Source organism: Mobula birostris, chromosome 9 (genome assembly GCF_030028105.1).
Source record: "Mobula birostris isolate sMobBir1 chromosome 9, sMobBir1.hap1, whole genome shotgun sequence".
In the NCBI taxonomy this organism is placed as follows: Eukaryota; Metazoa; Chordata; class Chondrichthyes; order Myliobatiformes; family Myliobatidae; genus Mobula; species Mobula birostris.
Window position 1 is genome coordinate 8,015,900 of NC_092378.1, and position 12,961 is coordinate 8,028,860.

At 42.3% G+C, this 12,961-nt stretch overlaps 1 protein-coding gene across 1 annotated transcript in view; it reads right to left on the bottom strand.

Moving 5' to 3' along the window:
* LOC140202521 (receptor-type tyrosine-protein phosphatase R-like) overlaps positions 1 to 12,961 on the bottom strand; it is a 285,315-nt gene that overhangs the window by 206,890 nt on the left and 65,464 nt on the right. The window contains exon 5 of the mRNA XM_072267467.1: positions 6,227 to 6,489. Within this exon, the coding sequence (XP_072123568.1) occupies positions 6,227 to 6,489 (263 nt within the window). The remainder of the gene's footprint in view (positions 1 to 6,226; positions 6,490 to 12,961) is intronic.

Sequence of the window (12,961 nt, forward strand, 5' to 3'; positions counted from 1 at the left end):
GCCTTTCCTGTAAAAGCAGTGCTCGAAACCTTGCCCTGTCATCTGACTCACTGTGATGAAATGACCAACTCACTTGCTGTTTTCCAGCCAGGCTTCCCCCACCATTTGCTTTGCCAAGGTGTCCCTCTCAGTCTGCTGGGATTGTGGCAAGCAAATGGGGCAAGAGTGGCAGAATCTGCCCCACATTCTCAACTATGAGAATTTACCATCACTCCAATCCTTCTCAAAGCGGCTCCATATAGTGAATGCACTGAAACTCCTGGGGTTTCCAAGAAAACAAACCATATGCATTCTGATAGAAGGCTGCAGATCTGAAAAACGAACTATTTCAACAACCCATATACATTCTGATAGAAGACTGCTGATTTGAAACATCTCTTTAAAGATGCCTCCTGATCTTTACAGTATCTTTAATTTGTAAATTATATATATAGATGTTGATTCATTATCTGTCAGAAACCAATAATCCAGATGGTTCATTTCAACATCTACAGAGTTTGCTTTTGTGCAGTGAATTGGACGTTGTATTGAAGTGCTATTTCATTACACTGCTAAATGTTCACAGTGTGAGTTGCTAATTAAACATAAGTAGAGGATGTGCTAAGACAATGCAAATTACAAAATGACTGCAAAGCTCTTGATGCATATTTTACAATTATTGGCAAGCTAAATAGCTTATCCAAAACACTGCAGGAGACGCTGTCAGAAATGTCATATCAATGGCCTCGCAGAACCGTCACTGAAGAAACTGGAACTGGTAGAGGCAATGCTGGGACTTCGTGGTCTACGTTTAATTGGAGATAGAAGAGATTTTAGATACACAGAACTATAGATTGGGACAACACGGTGGCATAGCGTTTAGTGTTACTGTATTACAGTGCTAGCAACCTGGGTTCAGTTCCTCTGCTATCTGTAAGGAGGCTGTTTGTCTGTTCTTTCCATGACGATGAGGATTTCCTCCGGGGTGCACCGGTTTCCTCCCACATCCCAAGACCGTACAGGTTAGTTCGGTTTATTAGTCAAATGTGTGTCATTGGGCAGCGTGGGCTCACTGGGCTGGAAGGGCCTTTTACCGCACTGTTTCTCTAAACAACTACCGTTTGTGAATCTCTGTAGCAATTGCTGTCTGAACTTCCAAATACCATATAAGATAGGAGGCTTCCATTGGTCAGAGTCAACCATGGATGTTGTGTGTTAGCTGTCTAGATAACCTGGGCAGTACAATATGGAGAGCAAACGTTAGTCCGTGTAGCAAGCTCCTCCTCTTCACGCACCTGATGAACCCAAAGGAACGGCAGAGGCTGATACAGTCTGGCACTCACGGCATTACAGGAGTTGACAATCAGCATTGAACTCATGTAGGACTACCTTAGGGACATGTGCTCCAATTTTTCCCCTCGGGGTTTACTCCTGAAGCCTTCCCCATGAGTCGGTATAGTCGCAACACAGTGGAGGTTCGAGATCAGAGTTTTCCTTTTCCTAGATGAGCTGCTAGCCACAGCTGATGAGCCCCATCTGCCTGAAGCGACCAGTTTTAAGGCGCCAGTAATCTGCCTTGGCCCCTTCTCCTGTCAGTAGAAATGGCTCTGCAATACTTACTAGTTAAGCCACACGTGAAGGTCAGGAGCTGGACTTGGTTGTCAGAGGCTAATACAAGGTATAATAGAGAGTACAATGTCCACTTTGGCAAGAAAAATTAAAGGCAGTATATGATCAACATGGTGAGGCATTGCAGAGCTCTGAAAAGCAGAGATCAGGTATTCCAATGCATGATTTGCAAAAGGCAGAAATGCAGGTGGAGTAATTAATTAAGAAAGCTAATTATTTTGATTTTTTAAAAAATCTATTTTAATATTTTTTATACATTTTCAATTATTTCTATAGAAATTAACTATGTAAATCAGGAGGTTTTGCTTCAGTTATATAAGCTATTGGAGAAGCCACATCTGAAGTACAATGCACGATATTGTTTTGTTGGTTAATGCTTTAGAAGCAGTTCAGAGGAGGTTTACTAGATAATATCTGAAAAGTGTGGGTTGTCTATGAAGGAAGATTGTACACGCTAGGCTTATATCCACTGGCGATTTGAAGAGGAGGAGCTGACTTAATTGGAGCATACAAGATCCTGACTGTTCTTGTCATTTTGGATGGGAAGTGCATGTTTCCAGTTAGAAAGGCTCTATAACATCATCATTATCAATATATGCCTTGTCATATTGACATGTGCAATCATGGTCTTTTCATGACTGTGATTGTCCTTGGCAAATTTTTCTACAGAAGTGATTTGCCATTGCCTTTTTCTGGGCAGTGACTTTACAAGACGGGTGACCCCAGCCATTATCAGTACTCTTCAGAGATTGTCTGCTTGGTGTCAGTGGTTGCATAACCAGGACTTGTGATATGCACCAGCTGCTCATACAACCATCCACCACCTGCTCCATGGCTTCAAGTGACCCTGATCAGGGGTGGTGGGGGGGGGGGGGGGCTAAGCAGGTGCTACACCTTGCCCGAGGGTGACCTGCAGGCTAGCGGAGGGAAGGAGTGCCTTCCACCTCAGTTGGTAGAGATGTATCTCCACCCCGCCACCCATCTATAACATGCATCACCGTTTACATTAAGTTTTGCCCAATTAATATAGAAATAAGGCAAAAAAATCTCTTAGAGAATTATAAGCCTTTAGAATGCTTTAACTCAAAGTTGAACCTTTGAATATTTCCAAGGCAGAAGGGCCCTTGAAAAGCAAGCCGGTGAAAGGTTACCTGGGAATAAAGGGAAGTTCAAAGTTCAACATATTTTTTTTATTATTGAGGTACATATACGTCACCATATACAACCCGAGATTCATTTTCCTATGGGCATACTCAGCAAATCTATAGAATTGAAACTATGAGAGAATTAATGAAAGATCAACCAGAGTTCAGAAGGCAATGAACTGTGCAAATGAAAACATAAATAAATAGTAATAAATAACAAGAACATGAAATAACAAGATAAAAAGTCCTTAAAGCGAGATCATTGGTTGAGGGAACATCTCACTGGATGGGCAAGTGAGTGTAGTTATCCCCTTAGTTCAAGAGCAAGATGGTTGTGGGGTAGAAACTGTTCCTGAACTGGTGGTGCAAGTCCTGAGGCTCTTGTACCTTCTACCAGATGGCAGCATCGAGAAAAGAGCATGGCCTGGGTGGTGAGGATCTCTGATGATGGATACTGCTTTCCTACAACAGCGTTTCATATAGACGCACTCAATGGTTGGGAGTGTTTACCCGTGACATACTGGGCCAAATCACTACCTTTTGTAGGATTTTCTGTTCAAAGGCATTGGTGCTTGGATACCAGGCTGTGATGCAGCCGTTATTAAAAGGAGAAGCAGGCTTTACGAGGCTGAGTGACGGAAACACATTAAAACACAATGAAGAGCAATTCTTACAATGTTCTACACTTTCCCTAACATTTAAGTTATCTCTCAGACTAATGCAAAAAAAAATCATGACCGGATGCTTGCAATATCAAAGTGAAATCTGGATTTTGCAAGACACCCTTTCAAAGCAACTGTTCGCTCCAGCCATTGTTTCTGCAAATTAGTATTGCAAATTTTTTACATATTTTCTCTTCCTATTTTGCTACTAATTTCCTTTCACAAAAACTTAAGCAGCTGGAAGATCTGACAGTATTTTAAATTGATGACAGCAGGAACCTTAAATAAAACAAATTAGAAGGAAAGCATGAAAGAGTGCAGGAAATGATTTTAGCATCACCATGAAGAACTGTATCGGAAATGCTGACTGCAAAGTTCTTTAAAAATCCTAAACAGTGTAAAAATGGTCTTCCTTTCATTAGTGCTTCCACTAAAATATTTACAGTGCAATTTCCATTACCTCCACTCCGGTTATGGTGTGAATAAGAACAAAGCACTGATATACATTTTTACATTACAAAATTGTTTAGTATCATAGTTCAAAGCAGTTTGCATTTGCTTAGCTTTATTCACATTATATTTCACTTCCTCTCCATGTTTTTGAGATATTGCTATACAATATGTCATCCAAACTGCAGGACACTTGATTATGTATTGAAGAATAGTTCTCTTTATCAGTGAGAGTCACGGTGTCATACAAAAGTGCAGCACAGAAACAGGTCATTCAGCCATCTTGTTCGTGCTGGATCATTTAAACTGCCTACTCCCATCAGCCTGCTCCAGGACCATAGCCCTCGGTACCCCTAGCATTCATACTCCTATCCAAATTGGCTCACATGAGCCACTTGCGCTGGCAGCTTATTCTGCAGAGGCCTGCCTGACTGAGCAAATTGTGTTACCATTGGAGCAGGGGCTTACATACACCAGAACAATGCAGATTTAAAGGCGAAACCTGCATTAATGCAACCAGGTGGGGCGTCTACAAACAGTATGTTGGACAGACAAAAATAACTGGACTCTACAGGAAAGAGAAAAAAGATTTTTTTTAAAAAGTTCAAGTTATAGTTTCAAATAAAAAAAGAGCACTAATCTGCATGCTGTTGACAAAAAATCTGATAGTGATGAGAGTGACACAGGATTGTGTAGTCTTAGACTTACAACGTGAAGATTAACATGAGACAAGCAATATGGTTTACACCAGAGGAGAACGGCAAATTAATTAAAATGGATCTGGATGTTCTCTTTGGATGTGGTACGTACCCTACGGCTACACCAAGTGTCCTTTACTGCCCTTTACAGATGGACCCTACACTTCAGTGTTTGGGTATTTCATTTCTTTCCAGACAATTTGTTGTTAGTTCACTTCCCACAAGGTAATAAACTGTTCACAATTACTTGCAGCTAATGAACTCACTGTCTTGGATTCTGTCACAGTGTTATGGTGATCACCTTACTGGTTGATATGCCCAAAAGTCTAAAGAAACAATATTGAAATATCTCATCAAACCAATGGAGAAGTTGCAACTCACCATCAGTAACAGTGGCTGAAAATACCAGATGGTTGAAAGCCCATTTGGCACAATGATGTTCCTCAAGGAAATTACTCTGCATTTCTTACCTGTGTTGTTGCAGGAAGGCAACATCCATCATCAGGGACCTCCATCACCCAGGACATGCTCTCTTCTCATTGCTGTCATCAGGAAGGTGGTACAGAAGCCTCAAGACTCACACCACCAGGTTCAGGAATGGTTATTACCCCTCAACTATCAGGCTCAGGTGATAACTTCACTCAACTTCACTTTCCCCAACACTGAACAGTTCCCATAAGCTGTGGACTCAGTTTCAAGGACTTTTCATCTCATCTTCTCAATGTTTATTGCTTATTTTATTATTACTTCTTAGTTTGCTTTCTTTTGTATTTGCTCAGAGTGTTGTCATTTGTACACTGGTTGTCCACACTGGTGGATGCAGTCTTTCATTGATTCTATTATGGTTACTGGATTTATTGAGTATGCCCACAAGAAAATGAATCTCAGGGCTGCAGATGATGGCATATATGTACTTTGATAATGAATTTAATTTGAACTTTGGTCTAGCCTCACTATGAATTCACATTCACTAAGTTCTCTTTGATCCTGAGCTACCATTCAATAGTTACTATTACCTTCTCGAAAGAAAATAGGGTCTTCAGTAAGTAGTGTTCTTGCCGGCAATTATCGGTATCCCATAAGTGAATTTACTGAAAAGCCATCCAACCTCTATTTGCATTTTAAGAAGAACAATAGACTGGATGAAAGGCATCATCTTCTAAGACACCCAATCTACAATACTCAATTTCAGTTCCTAAGTGAAATCAAATCTATCAAACTTTTCTGAAGGAAACCTTTAAATCAGGGGTTCTCAACCTGGGATCCATTGGTTAATGGCATAAAAAGGTTGGGAATACCTACTCTAAAAGATGTTCAATAATCAGTTGTAACTGATGTTAACGTCCACAGAGTACAAACTAATTTGTACTGAGGTCCAGTAACACTGTGGCTGTTACTGGACTGATGTCTAACATTTGGATTATTGATTCCGAGTCCTACCATAACAGCTGAGAAATTTAAACTGAAGTACTTAAATCAATCTGGAATTAAAATGCCAGCTTCTGTGATGGTAGTCTCTGGATTGTCACAAAACATCCATCCTTCTTGTTAGACTTGCCAGTGACATCGAAATCATGTAAATGGATAAAACCTCTTCTCTGAGTGGGTCATAAAGCAAAGAACACACTCTCTTCTCATTTTAACAGATTTTATTTTACTTTACCTTTCCTGGAGACAAGCGGGCTTCATTTTGAATGGAGAGGGTCCCGATGCCACACAGGGCTTGACCTCTGGTGCGGACTGACCCTGTGGATCGATGTTAATGCTCACAGTGCCGGAAATGGGACCAGGCTGTACCATACTGTTTGCAACCTTAACCTCTGGTTGTGGCTGCTGCGCAGGGAGGGAAGCAAGATTGATATGTTGGTGTTGTTGTTTATCCTGGTTGATTTGAAATTGAAGTTTCTCCTTCAACCTGTACAGAAACTGAAAGAAAAGAAATCCAAATATATTATGTAGTTAAGGAGAAAGGTGCTGAACTGTTGCATGTTCTATGTTCTAGAGGTGGTGAAGTGATCAACATTAATTGTTAAAGGTAATATAAATTAGGGCTGATCTAGCTAATTAAATTCATCATGGGGTGGAGATATCACTAGCGAGGCTGTAATATCAGGATTTTACAATTGGCTGTAATGCAATTATCAATAATAAATCTATATGTCTGTCACAGTCATAGAGTCATAAATCACAGAAACAGACCCTTTTGCCCAATTTGAACCATCTCCAGTCCCTTTCACCAAAGTTTGGCCCATATCCCTCTAAACTCCACAATCCTGTCCACCCATAGCTTTGTCATATAGGAATTAAAGGCATCCGTTAGTCTTGCGAGACCATGGATCTGCGCCTGGAAAGTCTTCACTCTCCAGGGCGCAGGCTTGGGCAAGGTTGCATGGAAGACCAGCAGTTGCCCATGCTGCAAGTCTCCCCTCTCCACGACACCAATGTTGTCCAAGGGAAGGGCATTAGGACCCATACAGCTTGGCACCAGTGTCGTCGTAGAGCAATGTGTGATTAAGTGCCTTGCTCAAGGATACAACACGTTGCCTCGGCTGGGGCTCGAACTCACGACCTTCAGATCGCTAGTCCAATGCCTTAACTGCTTGGCCAATATAGGAATTACAATGGAAGAAACTTAGCAGAATGTAATTTGTGGTGTTTAGTGTTATGTATAGCACGTACCTTTTCCATATACCTGTCCAGGTGTCTTTTACAATGGTTAATGTACCTCATCTATTTCTTCTGTTCCTTTCATTTTGATTGCCTTTACACAATATTATTATAATATTACACATTAACACTAAACACCAAAAATACACTCAGGTTAGGTTTCTTACATTGTAATTTCTATATGGTAAGATTACAGGATGAACAGGATTGAGCAAGAACATAAGCAAGAGAGTGCATCATGGTATCGATCACAATGCTGCATATCCAGCCTACTCTGCAAATACACATATTCATATACAATATAATTTCACGTAGAAGTGCTGATCTCATTTTGCAATCAGTTTGGAACATCTCATCAACCTACAGAAATAAACAAGTTCCAGGTGTCAAAATTTCTACCTCTTTTTCCTAATTTCTTACTCATAAAAGATTCCTTAAGGTTGTTGTAGCTGGGGGTGGTAATAGGGACAATGGGGGCGTGCGCCTCAAATAGCCTCTGACATCCAAGTCCAGCCCCTGGCACTCACGGGTATCTTAGCTACTAAGCACGGCGAAACCACTTCGACTGACAGGAGAAGGGGCAAAGATGGGTTACTGGTGCCTTAAAACCAGTTGCTTCATGCAAGTTGGCTCAGCAGCCATGGTTGGCAGCTCATCTAGGAGAAGGAAAACTCTGATATCAAACCTCTACTGCCCTGCAGCTATACCCACTCATGGGGAAGGTTTCAGGTATAAACCCAGAGGGAAAATCTGGATTTGGAGTCCCTGAGGAGGTCCTACTTTGAGTTCAAAGCTGCCTGGCAACTCCTGCAGTGCTGCTGGTGCCAAATTGTATTGTACTCTGCTGTTCCTTTGGGTTCATCAGATACGTGGAGAGGGGGAGCTTGCTACATGAGCAACAGCTTGCTCTCAATATCATAATACCCAGGCTTGCATATCTAGACAGCTAGGACACAACACCCATGGTTGATCCTGATCAATGGAGGCCTCAAAAGATAACTGAAACTTTTTTTAGATGCTACAATTGCAGGTGAGTGCACAATTTGTAGGGCAAGCTGTAAAGGGCACCACATTGGTGAAGGCAACACCACCTCCTTGATGAGTTTTGCTTCTTTCCAAGTTTGCACAGCAAGCAGGTTAAGTAAAAACCCACAAAAAAAAACCTGCCAATTCTGGAAATGTAAAACAAAAGCAGGAAATGCTAGAAATTCTTAACAGGTCAGGCTGCTTTGTGGGAAGGAAAACAGAGTCACTGTTTTGAGTCTTCATCAGCTCTGAAGAAAATTAGCAAATTTCTTTCATCTCCTTTTCAGTTTGAACCTGAAACATTGACTCTGTTTCTCTCCCCACAGGTGCAGCCTGACCTGCTGAGTATTCTCAGCATTTTCTGCCTTTATTTAAGGCAGATTAAGTAATCAAACAGCATGAAAAAGTACTGCTGCCTAACCAGAGCTCAATACTCCAGTTGATACCATTAGCTAATGTCAAATGGCTGAAAGGCTCCCCTGATGACTACTCAAAAGGAGCATAAACCAATTAGCAACTAGTCTGCAAATTGTTGCTCATGGCTGTTGGGAAAATCTTAGCAACTGCTTGATGCTTTCAAGTTGGAAAATTCTATAGGGATTGGGGCGGCAGGTGCTGGAGAACTTTCTGCTGATTTCAAGGCATGAACCCTTTGCACTCGATCATGGGAGCATCAGTAGGCATTCCACTCAGAAAGAAGCATGACTGGGAGAAGCCATGTTAGATTACAACAAGCAACAAGTGGAAATGGGGTCGGTGACAGAAGGACTCTCAGCAGATTATTTTCATCCTCCTTGTCCCATCTTAATCTACTTGAGTAAGGATGTCCTCAGGGTAGGACGGGACTTCATTGCTTGGGACTATCAAGGTGATCGGGACAATCAACTTTTACATCTTCCAAGCTGGAGCAACATGTTGCGTGTTTCTTTTTTTTTTAATATAAATAAGATCTCTGTGAGAACTCGCAATATTTGATCTTCTGAGGACAGCAGATGGAGAAATAATTGTGAGCGTCTTTGCTCAGTAGGGTGACAGTAACAATACATACATTGCTCCGTAGGAATCTCCAATCACTATAGCAACCAAGTCCTTGTGGACATGGTCAACCTTCACACTGAGGGCATCTCCCATCTGTTGGATTGGGGTGTAGAATTGTCATTTTCTTGTAGTTTAACTTTCCTAAGCTTTCTCGTATCTTTATATAGCCAGTGTTTCGGGCCAAAACCTTTCTTCAGGACTGAGAGGGAAGGGGAAAGATGCCAAAATAAAGAGATGGGGGAGGGGAAGGAGGATAGCTGAAAGGTGATAGGTGAAGCCAGGTGGATGGGAAAGGTCAAGGGCTGGAGAAGAAGTAATCTGATAGGAGAGGAGAGAAGACCATAGTAGAAAGGGTAGGAGGAGGTGACCCGGGGGAAGTGATAGGCAGGTGAGGAGAGCTAAAATCTCAGAGTGGAGAATAGAGGAAGAGAGGAGGGAGAGATTTTTAAATACTTAAATATTACAAAATTATGGAACATGGAAGAGAAAGGTAAATTGTTTCATATTTGTTTGTGAATGTGGTGAAAGATAATTAATTTAGTTTTAAGTATTTATATGATATATCTTGTTTCTTATTGATTCTCCCCCTTCATCCTCCTTCCGGGGTGCTGTGTGAGAATAGGTTTCAGGTGAAGTAGGATTAATGTAACCACAACCTTTTTAAAATCCTATCATACAACACAGGTTGTATAATAGAGGAGAGTGGACAATAGGAAAAAGGGAAGGAGCGGGAGGCAGCGGGAAGTGATAGACAGCTGAGAAGAGGTAAAAGGTCAGAGAGGGGAATTGGGGGGTTGGGGGGGGGGTGAAATCAATACTTTAACCATTAGGTTTAAAGCTACCCAGATAAAATATAGGAAAATAAGGTGTTGTGTACTGGTTAATTGTTATCACTTGAATAGAACTGAACTCTAAGTATGAAATAATGATGACAGCTTTCTCCTTTGTCTTTATTTTCTTTGCTCTTTTGGCTCTTCTTTCTTTTTCATTGTCCACTCTTGTAACGCTTAATAAAATGATTGGAAGATTTAGTTTCATTCCTCATTCTTGACCTCTGAAGAACCTTTGGATTGCAAAACCATCAACATCCAACACATCCAGGGACTCCCAACCTGGCGTTCACAGACCCCTTGCTTAATGGTATTGGTCTATGGCAAAAAAATGTTTGGGAACCCCTGAATATCAGATATGCCACCATGGTCTTTAACCATGAACTAGAAATGTTTGGAGCCCTTTCTTCTATATTGCCCATTGCTCTTTCCTAGGATCAAATCTGAAAGAATAATGGAAAGCATCTGAACCAAACACATCACTCCCTCCCTTTAGATGGTGCTGACTGGAGGTAAATAGCAAACAGGTTTGTTAACAGTGAACAGGGTCCTGCTGAAGGGTCTTGGCCTGAAATGTCGACTGGACTCTTTTTCGTAGATGCTACCTGGCCTGCTGAATTCCTCCAGCATTTTGTGTGTGTTGCTTGGATTGCCAGCATCTGCAGATTTTCTCTTGTTTGTAACAGGCTTATTTTGACCGGGGAGAACTGCACACAACACCCTTCTGCAAATTCATTCATTCTACTTTCTTCTTATTCTTCTTAGCCACTCCCCCCGAGACTTGTTTCCACCCCATGGGTTCGAAGGTCACCAGTGACTGCAGACTCTTCCACAGAAGGGACACAAGGTGGCTGTCAGAGCAGATATTTGAAGTTTGTGAGGTGCTGTACTCCCCTCTGCCACTTTTGTAGCAAATCCACTTTCTCCCACACATGGTCTTGATGTAATTGATACCATCCTGAATGCATCTTCTCCACTGTGAGTGATCATGGGCCAGAGGTTCCAAGAGGCAGTATAGATGTTGAAATTTTTCAGAAAAAACTTTGAGCACACACTTCAAACCTTTTCTTTCTCTGCACAGTAATCTCTTCCCGAAACAGAACACAAAGCAGAATGTCTGCTTTGGGAGAATGGCACTGGGCACATAAACGACATAGACACAGAACAGCTAGGGCCTCAGTGCTGGAGATGTTGGTCTTGGAGAGGATCACACACAAAATACAGGAGGAACTCAGCAGGTCAGGTAGTATCGTGGAGAAGATAAACAGAAAAATTCAATGCTCATGCCATCAGATTTGTAACCAGCGCTCCTGGTGTAGCCTCCTCTACATTGATTCAGGACAGGGACCGCTTTGTCGAGTTCCTTCCACCACAAAAGGCAGGGTCTCCCGGTGGCCGCTCACTTCAATTCAACTTCCCGTTCCCAGACTGACATGCTTATTCATGGCCTCCATTACTGCTGTGATGAAGCTGCATTCAGGATGGGAAGCAACACCTCATATTCTGTCTGGGTGCCTCAACATGATGGCATAAATATTAATTTCTCTAACTTCCAGTAATTACTGCCCCTCCCACATTCTCTCTTTTTCTATCTCTCATTCTGGTTACTTTCTCAGTCCTTCTCTTTTCCTCACCTGCCCATCACTTCCTTCCCTTTTTCTGTCCTTCCCTTTCTTCCATGGTCCACCGTCCTCTTGTGTCAGACTCCTTCTTCAGCCCTTTCCCTCTTCTGCCTATTACATTTCAGCTTCTTACTTCATTCCCACCCACCCTGCCCACCTCCCTCCTCAGCCGGTCTCACCCATCACCTGCCAGCTTGTACTCCTTCCCCACCCCCTCCCACTCTGCCTTCTGCCCTCTTCCTTTCCAATCCTGATGGAGGGTCTTGGCCTGAAGTGCACACTGTTTATTCTTTCCGTAGAAGCTATCTGAATTCTGGAGGAATTCTCTGTGTGCTGTTCAAGACGTCCAGCATGTACTGAACCTTGTACTTAGGCTTTGGAGGATAATGATTTTGCCTTGCTTTTCCTTCAAAACAGCTGCCAATTTGCAACTGCCAAATGCTGAAATCACTGAACCCATTGGGCAGTATAAACCTGCATTGTAATTGATGGTATCACAAACACGAAAAAATTTGCAGATGCTGGAAATCCAAAGCAGCACACACAAAATGCTGGAGGAACTCAGCAGGCCAGGCAGCATCCATGGAAATGAATAAACAGTCGACGTTTCGGGCCGAGACTCTTCATCAGGACTGGAAAGGACAGGAAGAAGTCAGGGTGAAAAGATGGGTGAGTGGAGGAAGAAGTACAAGGTGACAGGTGATAGGGGAGTGGATCTGGGTGAGCACATGGTCAAAGAGTCAGAGATCACAGAGAGGGAGCAGCGAGAGAGGAGGTCTGACTGAACTCCCATGAAGGGAAGATTCAAACTTCTTCAGAGTTGGCATCTCTCAAGGAGACTTTGCAGTAGCAATAGCTCACCTATCTCCTGCTACCTTGTATTTCCTCCTCACCTCCTGCCACCTTCTTACTGTCACTCACCCCCCACCCCCCAGTCCTAATGAAGGGTCTCAGTCTGAAACATCGACTGTTTATTCTTTTCCATAGATGTTGCCAGCCCTGCTGAGTTCCTCCAGTATTTTGTGTGTGTTGCCTTGGTAATCGATGGACACGTCAGTGACACATCACAACCTTTGCACATTTACTAAGATTATCAAATTTAGCTGCTTGAGTCTTTAAACTCACTTTGGAAGTATTGATCATACATACCAGCTGCTGAAGGAACTCAACAGGTCAGGCAGCATCTAGGAAGGGGAACAAATAGTTGAAGTTTTG